We start from the raw sequence: 21232 nt of genomic DNA on the forward strand, positions 1-21232 counted from the left end.
TACAGCCTGAACTAACAGAAAAACATCTCTTTTAAAGAATTATTAACAATTCAGTATAAAATAATCAACCCCGCAGCACAGTATTTTACTGATCCTATCTGCAACAGCACAGACACTGCACAAGGATTACAGTGAGAAGCTTGAGGGCCTGGATTTCATACCTCAAGCCAAACTGTTATCCAAATATTCACGGTTTTCAGCAGCATCAGATGGTTTCTTGTTTTCAGATCCAGAGAGCTCCTCAAAGATGTTATTTGTGTCTGCAGTTTTAACACAGAGCCCTCCATGCCTTCCAGCATCTTCAGTATGCACCACATCCATGGTACTGCTATTTTGATCCCCTCTTTCATTAGGAATGTCACAATCTCTCTCTAAGGTTTTGTCATTGTCTTTCAGGGCTTCAGTTTCACCTGTTTGTTCATTCTCAGAGTTTGAGGGATCTGCTGGGTCAGATGGATCAGGGCTGGAAAGTGGCAACTCTGCCTCTGATGAATCATTAAGCTCTGCTCCAACTCCCACGTTTTGCTCCCCCCCAGGACTGCCTCTTCTTTTTCCTTCCAGTTCTGCAACTGTCAGTTTAATTATCTGACTTCCAAGCTTGTTTATGTCTTCTTCCTCAGAAGGTAGCTGGGGTAACGAAGGGTAAAAATGTTTATTTTGGATTTTGTTATTTAAGTTTGTTCCCTCTGGAGCCAAGGACTCACTTGCAACAGTGTGAGTTTCATCTCCTTCTCCCTTTTGTTCAGCTGAAAGAGAAATGGAACAGCAAGACACTCAAGTCAGTTGGAGGGATTTGTTATATATCTGATCTGAAGAATATTACTACTAGTGCTGGATCACAGAGATGTTTACCTCTGTGTATGTTTATGTTTAGTAAAGAATTTTTAAGAGGGCTTCTCTATCCCTCCCAGGTCTATTTCTTAAACAATAAACAATCAACACTAAGTTTCTTGCTGGATTTGACCCTGTTTTGGATCCTGTCTTTCCCTAATACCAACAATTCTAAGAGTCAGACAGTTCCATGCTATAGAACAGCAAGGTCAGAAAAACTTTTCCAGAAGGAATATCAACTCCAAGCATGGCACTTAGCTCTGGAAATTTTTGGCACAGTTTACCATTAATCTCCCCATCACTATCAGTTTCAGGGGTTAACATGAGCCCCATTTATTGGGAGCTTTTAACAGGCTTTCATCCATTAATGAAGTTTTGTTATTGGTCCTGCAACATTTCTCGTAACATAAAGGATTATTTTGATTAGGGTAACAGCATAAAACAAAGCAGCAGTACAAGAGTTTTAAGTATAACATTATACTAAAAGACAAACACTGAAGAAAGTGTCAAAATAGAGAAAAAAATCAATGTGCAAACAAACACCCTTGTGAAAGTGTCCTTTAATGTGTACATTAAAGGACAGGAAGCCCCACTGAAAATAAGCTTGCAAAGTAAAGTAAGAAAAATTAGGAAATGCCAAAAAGAAGTCTGCCTTGAAGAGCTTAAAATTACTCTTGTGCAGATGCATTACCTTTTAGTATGTAAGAATTTACTCCTTTTCTCTCACAGGAATCCTGCCTCACACAAGGGTGGGATTGCCTGGCAGAGGACCAACTTATGGTCTCTATCACACCTGCCTCATTTGGAATTTGGGAGCTACTGAGTGAATGAGACCAAGGTTGGCACAAAGCGAACAGACACTCTTACTGCCATCAACAAAGCTAGGGATGCAACTCTGAAGAGCTGGAATTTAAGTCTGTGGAAAAGGCAGCGATAAATTAACTTTCAAAAGGTGATCACCCACTGGATCTAAGCCTCATTATCTGAGAAGTCAGCTGGAAAACTAGGAGCTTGATGTGCAATACTGCTCTGCTTGTGCTGTATATCAAAGTGCTCCAAATGAGCCAAAATGTATGTACCTCAAACTAGCACTCGAGATTAGCAGGGACTCCACCTTCCTCTTTGCATGCCTCAGTTTCCTCCCTCTTACAGTGGAATAACACCAACCTATCATCCTGCTGCAATCTTCTGAAGATAAATTGTCTCAAAGCACTAAATCACCAGAGCAAAGTTCACAGAAGAACAGCACTGTTTTCTTAGGGAATGCCTGAAATAGCACCCAAGCAGTACAGCAGGGGCAAGGCATTCAACAACAGAGCAGAAAGCCCCCAAGTAGCTGCTCATTAGCAGCTGTGATGCTCAAGCACAACCCATCCCATGTCACTGTCCATCCTGTGCATTGGATAAAGTGAGATTTCATGGCACAAGACAGGCTTTAATTCATATGATTGTACTCTGACATTTCGTATGCTGTTCACAGAGGAACCACACAGTAGATCCTGCAGACCTCCACCATTCAGCTGAACTGAAACAATGATAACAAGTGCAGATTAAAGGAGGCTTTGATGAGACCAGGGTAAGCAGATAGCCTGGATAAAAAAAGCCTGTAAAAGCCCTCTAACTATCCATGGATCTAGCTAGAGCAACACTTGATGCATTGTAAAAAGTTCCAATGAAGAATAAATGTTTGTTCAAAAGCTAAGACTTCTTGGGTGAAATAGGCACCAAATGTTCATGGTACTCTTTAAAAAGACCATAGCTGACCAATGTGACATGAGGTCTAATATGTAACTAAAAGTAAGAATTTCATTGCTATTCTGGTTATCAACTGTTTTCACTCAACTGATCATTCAGTGGATAGGAAAATAAGAGTGGTTTTGTTTTAATTTCAGTAATACTTTACCAAGAGCACACTTGTCTGGTGAATGACAGCAGATAAGCACACTCCTGTGCTCCTCCCAGTTGCCAAGGTCATCCAGATTTTGGAGACGTATAGTATAGATATAAAATTGCAGTATGCACCAAGTTCCTCAATCTCAAGAGCAGTCATTCTCTGTGCAGAATAGTACAAAAGGTACCCATGTATCATTCCCACACAGATGCTGACTGCAGAGGAGTGGTACAACTCCAAGTATAGGGATATGCCCCACAACTGAAAACACACAGCTTCCTTTTCAGGGTGTGAAAAGAAAATGGCAGCCCCAAACATCCTTCAGAAAAAGCACCTGGAGCAACAGAACAGGCTATTGTTGTTCCACTTACTGCTAGAAACTATGGTGTCCCCTGCACAGCTGGTCATAGATATGTGCTCATCTATGTCACCAAAAGGTTGGCCCAGTTTAATTATCACATAGGTAACTTTTTTCTCAGTTCTCACAGCAGGTTATCAGATATATTGGGACATAGGCAAGGGAAAACCCAAGCTGTTTGTACAGGCAGAACAGTTTTTAACTTGTTTTAACTCAATTTCTTAACCTGCTGCAGTTTAATGACAGAATTTCTGTGATTAACCTTGGTTCTCATTATGGTCATGGGATGGAGAGGAGAAAAGGAGGAGATGACCTATTGGGAGCTGATTCTTCCCATGACTGCCACAGATCTAACCCTTGTCTGTCCTTTCCTATCCAGGCCTTTCTTCTCCTCTTCTTTTCCCCTACCTACCTTTCTGCTCCTGCTCCATATCCCATTGTTTATACAGTCCCTCCACTCACTGTGCCCATTTCTCATCCACATTTCAATATTTTTCAGTCACATCTTGCTTTCACTTGCCAGCATTCTGATTCCTCTCCTCTGTGCTCTGACCTCTGCTCAGCCACATGCAGGTCCCTCCTCACTCAGACTTACGTCAACTCTGTCAAAACCCATCTACTCTAGTCTTCCTACCACTTGAGAGTCCTGATCTTGGTCTTTCTTCCCTCTCTGCTCCAGGTTTTTTTTCCCTCTAAGTTTACTTTATCTCAAAGGAATGGTGCATACAGTGTTTTACCAGCACTGGTGGCACAAAGTAAGTTCAACAGAATAATTTGTTTGTTTTTAGCAGAGGAGATTTGTAAATGAATCATGTAGAATGAGGTAGAAACTTCAGACTACTTCCTCAGGCTGGAAACCTTTTCAATAGATTTCAAATTCCTATAATTCTAGATACAGTAAATGCTTGCATATTTGAAAACAAAATAAACCAAACAAAACAAAAGCAACAACAACAACAACAAACCCAACCAAAACTCAAATTCAAACATACAAAAGACAAAAAAATCCCACCAAAAAACCCATGTGGTCATCAGTATTTAACACAAAATGAAGTTCCTTGGCCGTCTTAAAAAAACCAACGGCTGACGAAGAAAACACAGCATGGAAAGCTTCAGCCCAGAGAGAAGGTTTGGCAGTGTTACAAAGCAACAGCAAGAGGGTCTGATGAGATGTGACAGGCAGATCAGACTGCCTGTCTGATCAGCCTCTAAACACAATTGTAATACCAGCTTCACCTAGGACACATATGGGAAGAAAAGAGCATAATGCCACGAAGTAAATACTTTCAGTAACTGCAGATTTAATTAAAAATCAACAATTAAGTAGGTGAAAGAATGAATATTTATGAGTTATTATTACTCACCAGAGAACTATTCATTACAATTTCACTTCTTATTTTTAGCAAAAATATCAGCTGATCAAGATTATAAAAAATCATCAGCCTCACTGTCACATTTTATCAGATAATGACATGGACTATAAAGTCAAAATTAAGACACAATCTATTTAGTTTCAGGACTAACAAATAAATTGTTTATGATGCTTCATGGTTAGCTAAGAAAGATCTGGGCATATCATAATGTTATGCCCATTAAAGACTTTATCCAAATGCCAATAAGCAAATATAATAATCCATCTCCCATACATTATGAAAAAGTAAGGAAAAACAAATCAAGGTTACCAGCAACTGTCAAATAAAGTTAAGCTTGACTTTGAAGAGTCTTAAAGCTTGGTATTGGTGAAGGATTTTTAACAAAACACATGTAAGACTATGAAAAAAGCAGTAAATTTATCTGGGAAAATGAGTTGGGTATTTCAATTTACCATGTGTAATCAGGAAGCCATTCATCCAAATATCACCCATAATGCAGGAAAGTGCTAAACCAGTTCCACAGACTGCTTCCTACTGTGCATTTTACTGAGGGGGAAAGTGCAGGAATCAGTTAACTGTAATACAGACGGCATGAATAACTTCACACAGAGTCACATTATCTGGCAGGAAAATTCTTTGAGGTGTAAGTCCTCAGCCCTAGCCTCATGCAATCCATTCAATAGTAACTTTTCAGTCATTTCTTTGCTATTTGTACTGGGACCATCTATCTGTTTTACTTGTGGATGATGTATTCAATCTCTGTGATCACTGAAACTTTGCCTTCTGCTATCCTAGTGTGAAAATTGATTACATTTTATTTGGAGAGAAATGAATGCTCAGCTCTCATCACGTTGTTAGGTTTCAGGTGCTCACCTTGTGCTTCAGCTCTCTGTGGCTTATCAGCCAACGCTAACAAGGGTGACCTGGCCCGCTGTATCACAGGCAGGGTTGGGTCGCTGAATGTTATCGTGTCCTTCCCACCTGCAACAACCACAGTGTCAGAACTGCTGCTTCACCAGTTACAACCAATGATATTCAAACATGCCCTACACATTTTTAACAGTGTTATTGAAAAGTACGGAACAGGAAAAGCATCTCAAATGATCCTTTCACAGCATGGAAAAAATACTCTGCACCAGAGCCACAATATGCAAGGCAAAGGCAGAAAAGCTGCATGCTTTTATCTGCAGTACCCAGTAAAGGCCAGATTTTGAAAGACCAGGTGCTGTATGCAGCAAATTGAATTAGCAATTAGAATTCAATTAAAAATAGTAATAATCAGATCATACCAAAGTAATGGATCACTTGCATGCTATTACCAGCAAATGTTCAGTACTGACTCTTTACTCTCTATTATTCTGTCTCATGTGATACAACCAGGTTCATCATTATGTAGCTTTACATTTCAGATTTATATATTATCCTACAATGCTTCCTTTAAAAAACCCTAAAAACTTTGCATAATTAAGACATGAGGGAGCAAACAAGTACACATTTCTGGGGAACAGGAGGGATTTTAATCTTAAAATTCCCAAAACATTTCCAAGCATTTTTGTTGTAAACCAAATGGAAAAAGGCAATTTTCCAGTTCTTGTGCAGACAAAATAGTGCAAGAAACCCTTCATCTGAGGACTCTGTTGTAGATGCTTAGTCTTTACATATTTTAGCAATGCAGAAAGCAGCACCTGCAGATCCTTTAGGAAGTGCTCCACTATTCAGGATGCTCACGTTTATAGTGACTGACACTACCTTAAACCCAGAGGGGAAACGGCAGGAAATGTGCAAGATCAGCTAAGCGTGGTGTTTGTGTGGCCTCCAGAAGAAGTGCCAACTGATAAGTAATGGCTGGGGAGGCAGCAAGATCCTGCTCTATTTATCTCCATGAGAACCGACATTTATGTAACAACCACTTCGCCCCTCTAAATCTGTTTGTATGTTTCACCTTAAGGCAACATCCTAAATCTAATCACCCATCCAAGACAAAGACTTTGAAGAGAACACCAGGTCAAGAGATAGCTGGAATAAATCCAGCTCTGAGAAAGTTCTGGTGCATGCTAAGGAATAATGAAAGTCAAGGTGCTCCCATGGAGCCTAACAGGACCACTCCAATCCCTAATTCCTTTTAAGGGCACTGCAAATACCTTGATCCTGAAGGTAGTAATGATCTTTTTATATCCTTGCTATGTTGGGCAATACACTGCAGCAATATGAATGCAATTAATGCTTTTGAAGCATGGATCTTGTCAAAATTTGATCCCCCTGTCAACTATGCATCAGAATTCTGCCTTTGCCACACTCAGTAATAAAAAATAGCATTAACTAACAGCAAAGAGGACAACCCTCCCACTGTAAGAAAAAATTAATTAAAAACATTAAAAAAGGCATAACAAATCGAAACAGTATTTCAAAATGCAAAAGCTCTTAAATTAATGTACTGTCCCATAACAATGATGGAATTTTATGTTGGAAGAACCAAATCACATAGGGAACTTGTAATCTGAAAATATCCAACAGATATTCACACAGAGTCAGAAGCAACCACATATCCCAAAAGATACAAAAGAATCCAACGGAGGAAGTAAAAAGATGATGAATAAAAAAAATGCATAGAGGTTTTAATAGAGAAGTAGAAAGGAGAGGCTTTCTAGTTTATTTAATAAAAAAAGTAAAGCCTGAGCTGAAGTTCCTGAAGATTGAATGACAAGCTCCACAAAAGATACTCCTTGACTTCCAGCCAGCATTTACATGGTAAACACACTTACTTTCACATTTTTCTTTGAAAACCAGCCTGGTTACAGAAAATAAAGCTAAGCTCAGTATCCATACATCTCAAAAACAGATGTGGCCCAAAGAGTCTGATGAATATTTATTTATTAACAGCCATTCACATCCATTCATGAAGGAGGCACACAGAGGTACTGCTGCACTACATTCTGTGGATCACAATCTGAAGTTGGATTACACATAAAGAATTTCAACTAGCTGCTGTGTAAGCTCAATTTCATAACTTATATACCTTCATGTTACTCTAATGAATTTTTCAAGGACGATAGTGAAAAGTATACAGATCTCAAAATACATATAAGTTTTCAGTAATAGTAAATTTTTCATTTTCTTCTCCAGGGTTGGGTATTTTCTTATAACCTCTGCTGCACCCTATGTCACTGTAACTGGCTACAGCCACAGCAGCTGCAGAGCCCTTTAATTCTACCCTGCCTCTGCTGAGCTGATTACTGCAGGGCAAGAGGCAGCACTGAAACTCTCTTATCATCCCACACAGGAAAAGGCTGAGTCATAGTTGGCTCTTTCTTAGAGGTTTTTTCCAGTGGAAATCTGGAATTTTCAGGAAATGATAGATTTTTAAAAATACAGAATCACCTATCTGAATGCCTAGTGACATCAGATTGCAAAAAGAATAAGATGGTTTTATTGTGTAATGTTATTGAATACATTTAACTTATTTGCGTGTATATTTCAACCACAATGTAGCTAAGACACAGTAAAGAATTAAATGTTCCTGCGAACATCACATTCTCTTCTTCCTTCTTAAGAGAAGTAGGATCATAAAAACAAAATCAAAGCCGCATCTATGCCCAAACTTGCTTTCTTTTCAGCAATGACAACAAGCCTCACAAGAGATTCATTTAACTAAAGCCCATTTTCTAAGCAGGGCAATATAAAGTCTGCTAGGCAGAACTTCTGCAGGGAATGAAATTTTAGCTTCTCAAAAATTAAATATGCACTTCCTGTTGATCAGCTTCCCCATGGTTCATTTATGACTTTCTCAAAAAGCAGATGACAAATATGTCACCTATGACATATAACACCTATGTGTGAAAACCAGAGGCTTTCAAAATCTTTCTTCAATAGGTTCAAGTATATTAACAGCATTTGGAAGATATTATTATCATGGTGACAGTGTATGTTACAAATGTTATATAAACAATGATGGCTAAGTAGGAACATTAACTTCAGATTAAAATCCTGCCATTTGTAATGTGCATTTCTTTCAGTGCTAGAATAAGCATCAGCTTTTATCTGCTGCTTTTTTTTCCCCAATGACAAAAAATTCCACTCACAACCAAATTATATTTTTTCACTCTGGATTTAAGACTGATTAGATGAGATACTCTCCATGTTCTGCTCCTCACTCAAGCCAACACTCAGCTGCAGAATCCATTGTTGTGTTCCCACACTAATTGTTATACACTGCTGTTTTATGGAGCAGAAGCTTTACACACTCTGAAAAGAAAACTGGTGACCCACCAGGTGTTGCAAAGCGCTTTTTGACTATCTCAGGATTAGAGTGCACTTGGAAAGAAAAGTGCACTCCTGATTTAAAAGGCATGCAAAAAAGTCAACAAAACCGCAGCTCAACAGAACTCACAATCCAGTATAAAAATCCTCTAAAAAGATTTAAGATCATCCCCTCTTAGTATTTTCCTTAACACAAATGAATTTTCATGGAGAGCAGCCTCTATTTCTCCTGTGGTCATCTAACTCATTTGACTGAACATCCTAATCTGGTGGATATAAAAATGTTCAGGTAACATTTCGATTTATTTACATGCAATGACAATATTTAACGTACTGCTAGGATCAGTTACTAAAAAAATATGTTAAGCAGAACCTACTCCCAAATCCCACTGAGACATTGTAGCTCAGGCCTTCAGGCAGCAAAAGAAAGGAAGGAAAGAGACAGTTGTTATTGTATAAACAGTAATTCGATACTTTACCTACAGAGATCAATACAGCGTAAGAAGTTCCCACTTCCATTTTTCAAAATACATTTTGCAAATATGAGAAGTACTGCATGTATTAGTGTAAAAAATTCATGGAACTGTAGTTTCGAAAAACTAAACAAAACAAACTCCTACAGTACCTTGAGCTGGTGAGTTTGAGAGATGTGTTTGTAGCAATGTACTAAACTGCATTAGCAAGGTCTTAGACAAACATTGCACCTTCATCTCTTGGAGAATGTGGGGAGGCACAAATGCACACTACACATGTTAGTGACTAACTGTGGAGAAATCCATGGAAACAGATTTGGACCTCTAGCTCCGGAAAACCCAAACAGGCAAGCTGAAGTGGAAATACACATCAGCCCAAACAGCTGAACAGCACAGATTTATTATTGTTACAATGGCTCTTCAGCTCTGTCAGATGTTTTTTTCTAGATGTACAGGTTAGGTAGAAAAAGCAGAGCCAAAAAACCAGAAGCCCACTCTTTCCCACTCTTACTAGCACTGATAAGAATCTGTAAACAACAATGCCTAATGATGCAAACACCACCAACAAAGTAGCATGATTTACAGTGGTTACAGAAGACACAATTAGGTGCAATGGGAAAAAAACAAGCAAAAAAGTAAATGTAAATTAAATGTTGCACATTTTCCTAACAACAATGTCTATTAGGAAGCAGATTAATCTCCCATTACTTGAGTAATTTAAAACCAAATACAATACTTAAGGCACTATAGGGAATAAGCCTGTTCTGGAGAGATGGACTAGAAAATTTAGGACTATTTACATTTCCAATTTCTAGGAGTTTATGATTCTGCAGAAAAGCATTTAAAAACAGCAAAAAAAAAAAAAAATCCATGGTTACAAGAAGTTCAAAATTAATAAATAAAATTGGTTGAAAAACATAATGACCTGTGCATCATTTTATGCAATGTTTAAAAAAAATAGTTCACTTTTTTTTTACCTGCTGTCTGTGGGAAGAATTTGATTACTTCAATATTTAAACCTTTTTTTAGCACTTTTCATGTTATTTTCAACACATATTTGACTTAAGAGTTTACAAAGTCTACTGATTTTTGCTTCCCACTTAATATTTATTAGACATTCCTAGTTTTGTAAATGTGCTGAACAGGACATTCACAAAATAACTGTCATTTTAAAAAATTATGGCCAAACTTCTCTTAAGTGCAACATACCATGAAAATTAAATAATGCAAGCTATTTGCTTGAAATTTTACTAACCTGGAAGACTCCACAAACCAGCGATTTCCAAGGTTCTTAATTTCTTTTCTAGTTCTGCCACTCGATTACCTAGAATTCTTTGGAACAAGAATAGTTGTTATACCAAGGTAACCAAAGCCCAATTACTTATATGACTACAGATTAATTTTTAAATTGCTACTTAACTAATGCAGTAAACCTGTGTACAGTTATCTCTTTTCACTAACAGCAATGGACAACCTCTCCCACAGTTAAAAGAAAATTAAATATATTTGTCTAATCTATACCATGCTTTTAATAAAGCAAAAGGCCTAGGATGTACTGGGCATTCAATCTTTGCAGTAAAGGAAAAGAAAAGCAACTCACAATATTTCTATCTTCTTGCCTGCAAATATCACTTTATTTGCTTTACAGCTAAAACCAGAAGGCAAAAGCTACGCAGACAAAATACGGAAAATTCAAGACAGCATCTAGAGTGACTTTGAAGTTCCAAGACAAAACTTTTGTTAGTCCTTTATTCAGGGAGTTCTCTCTATCACTAAGATTGCTTAAAATGGCAAGGAATATTTTTTCTATTACACCTTTTTTTTTTAAGCATTGAACTGCTTTCTATTTTACTAAAAACCTTCAAGCTCTTTAGTGCCTTTATCACCCACTCAGTATTCACTGTATTTCTCGGGTCATGTCTTCTTTTGTATCTGACTTCATACACAAATACTATTTGCAGTTAGCTCTCCTGCAGGATTTAACTCTTAGTCTTAATTCTCTCCCCAGATCAAATGAGAGATTTCTATCTTGCAAAGAAGGCTCGTTTCTCCAATGAATTTTTGCAAGTGTTTCACAGGCACAGCAAGTCTGCTAGAGTCAAAATCATTAAATAAATCCCAAACAATACTCACTAGACTGAGAAACCTAGACAAGGCAGCAATTCTAAACATGACAGCAGAGATTATGGACAGTAAGTTTTATTCATCAAATTACAGCAACAGGGTAAGTCAGTTAGATTTGAACTGAATGCTGAGAAGCAGCATATCCCAGCCCAGCAAGGCAATAGTATCTTCCTGTGCATACCAGAGCTGTGTAATACTGCACTGAGAACTCCTCAGCAAGGGCTTTATGTGCAGACATTTGAGCACACTGGGAAAGTCATTACTGACAAGATGGCAGATTCTGGAAGGACATGAAGAACAGCACACCCAGAAAATATCAAACGGGCTAGAAAAATTTATTAACAAGGACTAAGTATTTTTGAAATCTCTACTGTGAGGGCTTTGCAACGACACCATAAAAGACTGTAAGTATTTTAAAGATTACAAAAATATCAAGATGAGAGACAGAATGTAAAACAGAAAGAGGAAGCTTGCAACAAACATCAAAGAAAGCACTGAGAGGTACAGGGGTGTGTCAACTAAAAAGAACAGTCCGTCACATTCAAAAGCAGAGGAGAAAAGACAAAGCAGTTATGTTTATTTCCCCATCGAAACCCAGTATTTCAGTAGTTTAAAAAGGTTATGATGGATCTACTACTGTCTTCTCCAATTAAATGCAAAATTATTTAAGTCTAGACTTCACTTTCAGAATGCTTCCATCTGGTATGAGAAACTCAGCCTTAATAACACCATTTTCATAATCCTGACATCCAGCAATTGGGCTCTGCAGTACAACACAACAGCTGACAGCAAAAGGCAAGGAGCAGCTTTCAGGAACTCCACCTTGCACACTGGGAGCCCATTCCCACCTTCCTGCCTAAGGCCTCACCTAGGGTCAGCTAAAGAACAAGGAATTCCCCAGGCTTAGAACGGAACAGAGAGACACGATCTAAGGCTTCTTCCACATCATGTTACTTCTGTCAGAGAGCTGACAAAACAATGTTGATTTGGCCAATGATTGTCACCACAAAGGAGTCAGAAGTTTAGCACTTCTAATCTTTACTATTTTTGTCAGTTCACCACTAGTTCCAGGGCAGAAAACAGGGGAAGGATGTTGCCCTCCCTGCCAGCTAGCCATACCTTAACAGAAGGAAATTCAGCCCTCTGCAATAAGTTATTGCTACTGCTCTTGTTATTCAGGTAACAACAGCAAAGTCACTTTTCTCTTGCTTCTCTTAAATTTTAAAATTTATTTATCAGCTGTACCACACTATTTCTAATGGTTTTGGAGACAATATAACCTGGTAATACCTACTGAATCCTCAGAAGAGGAACCGAGGTTTTTTTAAGCTTTGTTGCAGGTTCTGATATAGAAAGATCATTTTGTGTCTCAGAACAATGCTTGGCAACAGCATTAAACCCCACTCCTTTCATTCAGGAAGAGAGCAAAATACATTCAGTGATGAGTATCGTTCTAGTTTGCTTAAAAAAACCCATTATCCCAAGACAGGTATGGGAGAAATAAACCCTAAATAAAGCTGCAAGTTCTTAGAGCAATAAATTTTTGAAAGATAAATGTGTAAGCTATTCTGAACACAATATGGTTTATCACATTTCTTCCTTCCCCCTGAGACCTCCAGATAACTTGCCACCTCCATACATGCTGTGGGAAGACTGAGCTGTGCTGGCCTGGGTATCTACTGGGGTGGGTATTTTTAAAGGGGCTGCATCGGTTGGTAGCACCCAATTCCCTAATCTCTTTTTTCATCTGTAGACACAGTGAACCAGATCCTTCAACTAAAACAGAAGGATCATTTCACAGACACAGGTGCTGATAGCTATTTCCTTTGTTCTCTGGTCCTGTGCCTATTGCAACAGGGGAGTTAGTATAAACCTCCCTCCAGGATAAGGTTTTACAGGAACTGTTGTTTGTGCAACAGCAGCAATGCTCCCACCTGACTTCAGAAGCTTCTTTCTGGCTCTCTCATGCTTTTCAACATACGTGGCCATGATCTGAAGGGAGCTGTGCTAATTTACAGCACCTGAGCTCCCTTCATCTCACTTTAGTTTAGATCTTACTACAGAAGACATACACCCTCATAGAGGTACCATCCCCTAAATACCTGTAAATAGGTCTGTCACAGTCCCATATCTGGCTCTAAACATTGAATGGAAATATGTGCTCAAGTTACAGACTGACACAACCCTTTTTGTAATTTTGGACATGACTGAACTTGCCCAAGTTAGAAATGTTAAAATTAGTCCAATATATCTAACCACCAGAGCAGCTTTTACGCTGATCCAGCTTGCACAAGTGCTGGCAATTTCAGGAACAAATTGCACTAAAAAGAACATCTAATAAATGGTTTATTGCTGGTAGAATAAAAAAGGATGTTTATCCATTTGCTAAGCAGAGTTAGGACCATTTGGTTTTGCATTTATGTAACTGTTTAATCTTGCAACACGCTGCTGCGTAGAGAATTAATTTACAACTGCCTCTTCAAATTAAGCTAAGAGGCTTGTGAAGAAAAACACAGGACATTACTGGAACTTAGCATTAGTAGCTACCAACCACCTTGGAAAAACAATCTGGTTTTTTTTCCCCAACAACTTCTTTTTTTCTGAAAACTGGGGATAAAAAATAAAGGCTAGATTTAGCCTACTTGTTCCCAGGCATATCCTCCCACACTTCCTTTTATCATGCCACATTTTTAGAAGAGTGGCAGTAATAGTAGTGTGTCTTTTCCAAGACCGTGTGGCAATGGATTTTTTTAACAACAGTGTAAGAACAGAAAGTAAACTTCAACAGAACATCCAAATTTCAATCTACACTAAAAATAAAAATCCATTGTCTTGTTATTGCTTCAGTTATTCAGAAAGCAAACCCACCATTCTGCTATTATAAATTTATAGAGCCAAGCTATCAAAGAGGTCTAGACCTTAGAGTAGGTTAACTGTATGTAGAAAGTAAGTTCATATTGTCTGAAAAATCTCATTTACTGATAGTGAGAGAACCACTACTAGGTCATTCACCCATCAAATATCAAATGCTGAATTTCCTCCATGAAATGAAACAACTGCCCCAAAATCTCGTGTTCGTTACCAAAAAATCTCACTTTCTTCAAACAATCTGAAAGAGTAAATGTGTCCTCCAACCATGCTCTCTGCACAGGGTAAGACTGCTACATTTTTTGTAATTTATGTAAAACTTTTTGTCACTACAATTCTCTCTAGCCTCACATCCTTCTCAACTTTCTATTTTGAATGGAGAAATGTCTTTAACAAAAGAGTGCATCTTCTATTAGTACCAGTTTAGGAACCTGTCCATTTAACTTGTGCACTGACTAACACAGCTAACCTTATCCAACAGGTGGGCAGTTTCTTTCCCATTTTCACAAGCCAGCAGACCTTTAACTTTTTACATGGCAAATAAGTGCCCTCATTTATTTGCATCTCAAATAAAGGATGTTTTTCCTTGATGCAATTTTTCCTACCTGCAATTCCCTTTTTCACATTAAATTTCTATGTCTTAGGTATTTCCACTTTTACTGGTTCCCATTCCTCCTAGCTCTTTAATAGCTTCTTTAATCCACCTAAAGCCAAAAGTGACAAAAAGAATGAGAATACTACATAAGAGTGTTTCTGAGGCTCTTCACTCAACTTGGTCAGGACTTACCTTTCTTTTTTTTTCCTCTGAACCACCATGGACTGAATGTAACACTACAGTTCTGAGAACACTCCTGACCCTGGATGAATATGAACTGTCACTTCTCTCTAAGACCTGATCTTCTGTTGGCCATAGAACAGCAGCTTTTGCATATATTCAATCTCTACTCTGATGGTTATATGTGACCAGCTGGGCACACAGACATAAGAATTGTATCTCCTTGTGTGGGTTATCTCAAGATAACCTATATTCAGTAGCTGAAAGCAGAAAGAGTAGTATCAGAAAACAGTCATTGCAGTGATATTTGAGAGATGCAATAGACCGCATATCACCAAAGAGAAATACATAACTAAGAAAGAACTTTGCAAAAAAAGAAAAATTAGGAAAAAACCCCCACTGGGTAGTGATACAATATCAGGATGTAAAAGGCAAGGATTGGTTACACCTGGAACAACAAAATTGTTCTCTAGATTCCTTACATTAGCACTAAGAAGGAAATAAGCAGGTGTTAGCCCTTAGCACTGCTCTGTGCAGCAACTCCTCTTGCATCACAGGACAAGAATTGACTGAGCTGCCATCAGTTAGATACGGACTAGATATATAGATAGATAGTTAGATATATACATTTTCACCACTTTAGTCGCCCTTTAGCTGCTCAGACATTTGTTGCCTCAAAAGTATTAAAAGTGGCTATTAACTGCTCCTCCACTTCTGTTGCCACATGACTCAGAATTATGCCATGGAGTCTGCCTAGTATCTAAGTTATCAATTTTCAAAGTGAATCATCCATTCTAGTGTAATGAAGTTTACTTCAGTACTAATTCCTTTCAGGAAAGATGTCTGGTTGTTGCTGGCATCTGGTCCTGATCTGCTTTGAGAAGCCTGAATAACCTCTGATTACCAGTGGTGACTCAGGGTTAAAAAAACAAAACAAAACAAAAAACCCGCAACAAAAAAAGACAGGGGGTGAAATTGAGTACAAAATCAAGGAACACTTCCTAGCTTTAATTTTTATACACTGTATAGGGACAATAACATCAGAATGTCACAAAATGTGTCCAAATTTTTTATTTTCTACTGTAATGTTGCTTCTTTGTAAGCCATGAAGAATTCTAATGATGAGCAGAACAGCTAAGAGTAAACAAATTCTCCTTTAAAGTTCAGATCAGATTTTATAAAAAACTCATATAGTAGCAATACATTTGTGTCTATCTCCTTCAACTTTTAGCAAAGTAACTACAGGAGCAACAGGTACTATCTGTATGACACAGGCCACTGAGCAGCAAACCAACCCTTGCCTAGCAGAGGCAGACAGGTCTTGGTACCCAGAATTTAAGATGACAATATAAGTTTCCTCAAATTACAAATCTGGTCTTAAAATCTAAAGAATCCACCAAACAACCATGACGATGAATTTTCTGTGAAAATGAATCTTCCTTCCCATTTCCCTTAATATTTCCCCAAACTAACTTTCTCATAGCTTGATATTTTACTTAGAAGTCATGCCACCTACTTGTTGGTTTGTCTTTGGTGTTGTATGACCATGTTTTTTTCATGGATGGTTTCCAGTAATGCAGTGGCCAGTGATTTGAGATCTGAAATGGATTGTGGTGTGGCTGGCAGACTACATCCATGATCTTCCGACAACAACTCTTGGACTATAATGTTAAAAACACAAATGAGTTTGGGCTTCTCATGCACAGAGATGCAACACAAACATTTACTCAGCATTAAGGAACTACTTTGATTACTTAAATGAATACATATATTTTTCCTTCAATTAAAAAACAAAGTGAAGAGATGAGAACTGTAATTTCTAGCTGGCATAAATAGGTGGCTTTCCAAGTTGATTGTTATTCACAGTAATAGCCAAAACAGGTATAGGCAGACACATCTTACATAAATCAATTCTGCTTTTGGAAAATTCTTTGTGTTCAGAAGTATACAAAATCATTCTTCTACAAATTAGTAAAAAACTGGTCACTAGACCCAAAACCTCCAAGGAAGGTTTTGTATTCATTTTTTGAACCATTATATCCTACAGATCATTTAAGACTGGTGTGAAAATACAATCACCCATGAACTCTTCCTCTGCAACATGAAGTCTGTACCTTTAACCCAAATCAGGACGTTCACTAGGTTAAAATCATTAAAATCTGTAACTAGAATCTGGCTCTGCTTCTTTACATGAATTTATATACAGGTATGCAAGTAGATGGAGAAGAGTAAAAAAGAGAAGTCAAAACCAGAAAAATTAGTTTTGACTTACCATGACACTTACTACTGATCTCATGTGTGTGTATAAATATATCTACATTTAAACAGTAGGGTGGCAAGCTACACTGTTTGCTTCACATAATTTTCTCACTCCTTCCTTTCCTAATCTTGATATTTTCTTTGAAACAGGGAAAAGAGATTTTTCTGTTTTGCTACCCATGAGCAAACATGGGACACAAAGATTTCTTGTAAAACATCTGAATGCAAAAGCTTCCAAAAACAGTAGCAGAAAACCTGACTTAGTGCCCCTCCTCTACCACCCAGTCTATTTTTCATTGGAATGCAAACTGTGACTGCCATTGTTAGCAGAGCAAAGAGATGAATAAAGAAATTATTTGTCAGGGTCTAGAGAGTAAAGAAATATTTGATAAAACTAATGGGGGAGAGAATGAATGGCAAAAAAATTAACAAAAAAAAGAAGCAGTAATCCAGAGGCAAATTTTATGTTGTCAAGTCAACTGAGAACAGAATTAGTACAAAGTAATAAACAGGGAACAAGAAGAGAGCTTTGGGTTTGGTGGATAAGGAAAGGGTTACTAAAATTAAGAGGTTAGATTATAGGAATTCAATGAGATATGCAACACCATGCTGCATTTATGCAATACCTTGCTTTGCAGAAAGGACTCCAGTCAGAGCACTGCTACTGGATCTACTATGAGTCTTTGAATTTTTTCGTCTTTCTAGTGCATTCTAGGGAAACAACAAATATCTTATTTAGAAAAACAGTAGCCAACAAATCCTGTCATTAGGGATAAAGAATCTGGAATTCTGTATTTTGGTCTCAGAGCAACACTGCAAGGCCTGGACCTTACACCCATGGTAAGTTATGGGGGTGTAACTTTAAAATATTATTATTCTCCCGCCTAAAGTCTTTGTAATATTATAAAGACTCATCTGTCTCATCATAATCACTTTACTGCAGTCTCTCTCACCCACTCACTGCAATGTATATTTAAGACTTGCCTATTTTTTAATAATCTGCTGACTGCCAGTGAAGATACTGCAGTATCCTGTAGACAACAACAACAGCTGGAAACAAAAGCAGATTTTTCCCAGAATTTCTCTGGATAGGTTTCCAAGGCGAAGTTCCAACTCCTCTACCAGAGTATCTAGAAGCCCTTTTAGTACTGAATACTGTCTTTCAGGAATTAGAAGCAGAATGGTCCTGCTACAGAAGTCTAACTCTTTCAATTACAGTTCTATGAAACTCACCAGACCACCAAGATCTCTGTTCTCACCAATAAATTAACTCATATTCCAAGAGACCCAAGCAAGTGTGAACAGACACTGAAATGAGGTTGGTAGTTTGAGAAGCTTCGCTCATGCACAAAAAATGATCAGGGCTGTGACTACTTTATAGTGACCTAAATGAAGAAATCCTACTGACAATCCTAAGATTACTCTTCTCATGGTCTGACAAGCAGTCCTCCCCTCCCACTCCCCAAAATCACTTGCAAAAGGAAATAAGAGTGCATAGCTTCTGGGAAGGGCAAAAATCAGTCCTGAATGTATGTAAAACAGCACATACTTTAAGTTAGGAAAAGAAGAACAATGAAAGCTTAGTGACCATTAAGTTATATGAAGAAATAGCACAGCCAACAGACAACAGGGAGACAAGATCTTTTTGTGACAGCAACACAGCTGCAGTCATTCACCACTGCATGACCTGCTGTTTTTCCCCTACCAGCTGTCTAGAAGGCTGATCACCTACCCCCCAGCAGAGTGATGATTCTCCCACAGAACTTTAAAAGGTCATTTCAATAATTTTTCAAAATACTTTTTACAGGTATTCCTTTACACTACCCTCAGCTAAGAAGCCTACAAGGAAGAATGAGCATGTAATATGTATACACTAATATTGTCAGAATGTCAATGGTGGATTTTTCTTGCAAGAACAAATTTGTTCTTCACACACATTTAACATGAAAATGAATAGTAACTTCCATGAACAAAAAAGCACAGTTTAGATTATACACTGAGAGGATCTTACCTTATATTTAGTAATACTAGACTTCAGAAGGTTGACTTCCTCTTGAAGTTGTTTTAATCTCTCTTGAAGATACCTGAAAAAGAAATGTAATCCTTTACTTCACGTTACCTTCAAACACTGTCTCAAGCAGTCTTCTTTACTATTTGGCATGTCCTCTCTTTGGACCATTGAGAGTTCTTTTCCCTCTGCAGTTCTGTGAGGGATGAAATAACAAAATCTTACTGTTCTTGACCCCATAAACCTTTAAGTAGGGAAACAAATTGCATCGGAACAGGAGGCTGCCCTCCTGTTAGATTTGTCAAGCATGCTGCACAACTATTTTGTATTGGTCGTCAGGTTTCTAGGAAAGAAAGCTAAAAGAATATATTTATGTCTAGAGGAAATAGTCAGGAAGCATTTATGTGTGCCCTCTGTATTTGAAGGTCTGTGAGATGGACACGAAGATTTGTATATACGTCAACACAAGACTCAGCTATGCAGAACTTTTGCATTGCAATATCCATCACTTAGTTGGCACTTCTCATTAGCAATCACAAAGTAGAAAATTTAACTGTATAGTTGAAAAATGGTACACAGTTAAATGAAACAGTGCAGTTCTTCTGAATAGAGTTTATGCACTTGGATGAGACAGTTATTTCCAAATAGGAAAATACCCTTTTTAGGTATAAAGGGTTTATAAGATATTTTCTTTCATGTAGTACAACTGCAGCTGTATGTTCATGACAATTACTAATTCTTTCACAGAAAAAACTCACATCACTGTCATGGGAGCAGGGGGCTTAAATTGCTACAGAACACTGTAGGACACACAAAACAGAAAAAAAACCCTGAAGTTGCTGGGAAGAAGTAATGCCTTTGGTAGTAAACTTTCTTGCCTAAAACATAAGTTTTTGTAAATGGAAACTGTCTTACAAGTTCTATTTCACTTTAAGGTAATTGTTGACATTATGGGAGATACCTGCTATAGCTCTGTCAGTGACTCCTCTCTGTCATCCTTAGTAGAGACCATAAAACACATTCGTTTCCCAAGAAACCAGCAAGAATATCTACATGGGTGATTTCACCAGCAGCTTTTGTTGGCAAATCACTCCATGCTGACAATCCCTCCCTGTGGAGAAAATTATGTCTGTAACTGTTAACTCAGGGTACTCAAAGTCCCTGTTTTCAATTCAAGACCAGTCCATTACAGCTCACTGGGAGTTTCTGAACACACAAATTTTTAATATTCTTGCTTTTGGTGCCACACAGTGATGGTTCTTCTCTTCCTGTTCCTTGTTTAGCTTTATTTGGGAACATCGCTGGCATCTCTGTAGCCAAATACAACATTGGTAATTTCCTGTAGCCTAGATTTCTCAATCTCAATGTTTTTCTAGGGAAATAGTAATGCACTCACCTGTTCTCCATACACAGAGCATCTATGTCAATGATACGATTTTCATGCCCTCCTAAGACATGATTCAGCTCTTGGTTTAGTCTGTCAGACTTATCTTGGTAAACAGAACGTTCCTCTTTCACATCCTGTAACTCATCCAGTGCAGCCTGAAGATCATACCTCAGAGTCTCAATCTGAAAAGAAAGGAGAGTTGTATTAATTTAAATTTCAACAATAGCTAACATAAGTTCCAGCCTGAAAAAGAAACAAGCGTGTTTTCACTGTTTGAACAGTATTGATTTTGGACGATCAAAAGTCTTTTCAAAGCTCATAATCCCAGGTATTTTTACTCAATTTCAGTAATATTTCATTAATTTTGAGTTAAGTAATTTCACCAGTTAAATTTGTTTGACAAAATTTCTAGAAAACAATTAAAATGTAACAGCAAAAGAGGCCTCAATCCCTACTGTAATTCTGCTCTGCATATTAAGGTAGTTTTATCCTGTAATTTCTAGGACTCCAAGAATTAAGTCAACTGAATAAGAACTTGTCAAAAAGCCTTTAAGTGTTTAGATTCAGACTAATCATGGGACTTGAGCTATAAGGTTCCACAGAATAAGAACTCAGAAACTACAAAATA

General features: G+C 37.8%; 1 protein-coding gene across 1 annotated transcript in view; it reads right to left on the minus strand.

The window, feature by feature from the left end:
- CCDC149 (coiled-coil domain containing 149) overlaps positions 1-21232 on the minus strand; it is a 50712-nt gene that overhangs the window by 3336 nt on the left and 26144 nt on the right. The window contains exons 6-12 of the mRNA XM_079305906.1: positions 20614-20786; positions 19221-19293; positions 17836-17920; positions 16467-16611; positions 10439-10515; positions 5327-5434; positions 162-746 (exon numbers count right to left, since the gene is read on the minus strand). Coding sequence (XP_079162032.1) covers positions 163-746; positions 5327-5434; positions 10439-10515; positions 16467-16611; positions 17836-17920; positions 19221-19293; positions 20614-20786 — 1245 coding nt within the window. The 3' untranslated portion in view covers position 162. The remainder of the gene's footprint in view (positions 1-161; positions 747-5326; positions 5435-10438; positions 10516-16466; positions 16612-17835; positions 17921-19220; positions 19294-20613; positions 20787-21232) is intronic.

Source organism: Erithacus rubecula (genome assembly GCF_903797595.1).
Source record: "Erithacus rubecula genome assembly, chromosome: 5".
Taxonomy (NCBI): Eukaryota; Metazoa; Chordata; class Aves; order Passeriformes; family Muscicapidae; genus Erithacus; species Erithacus rubecula.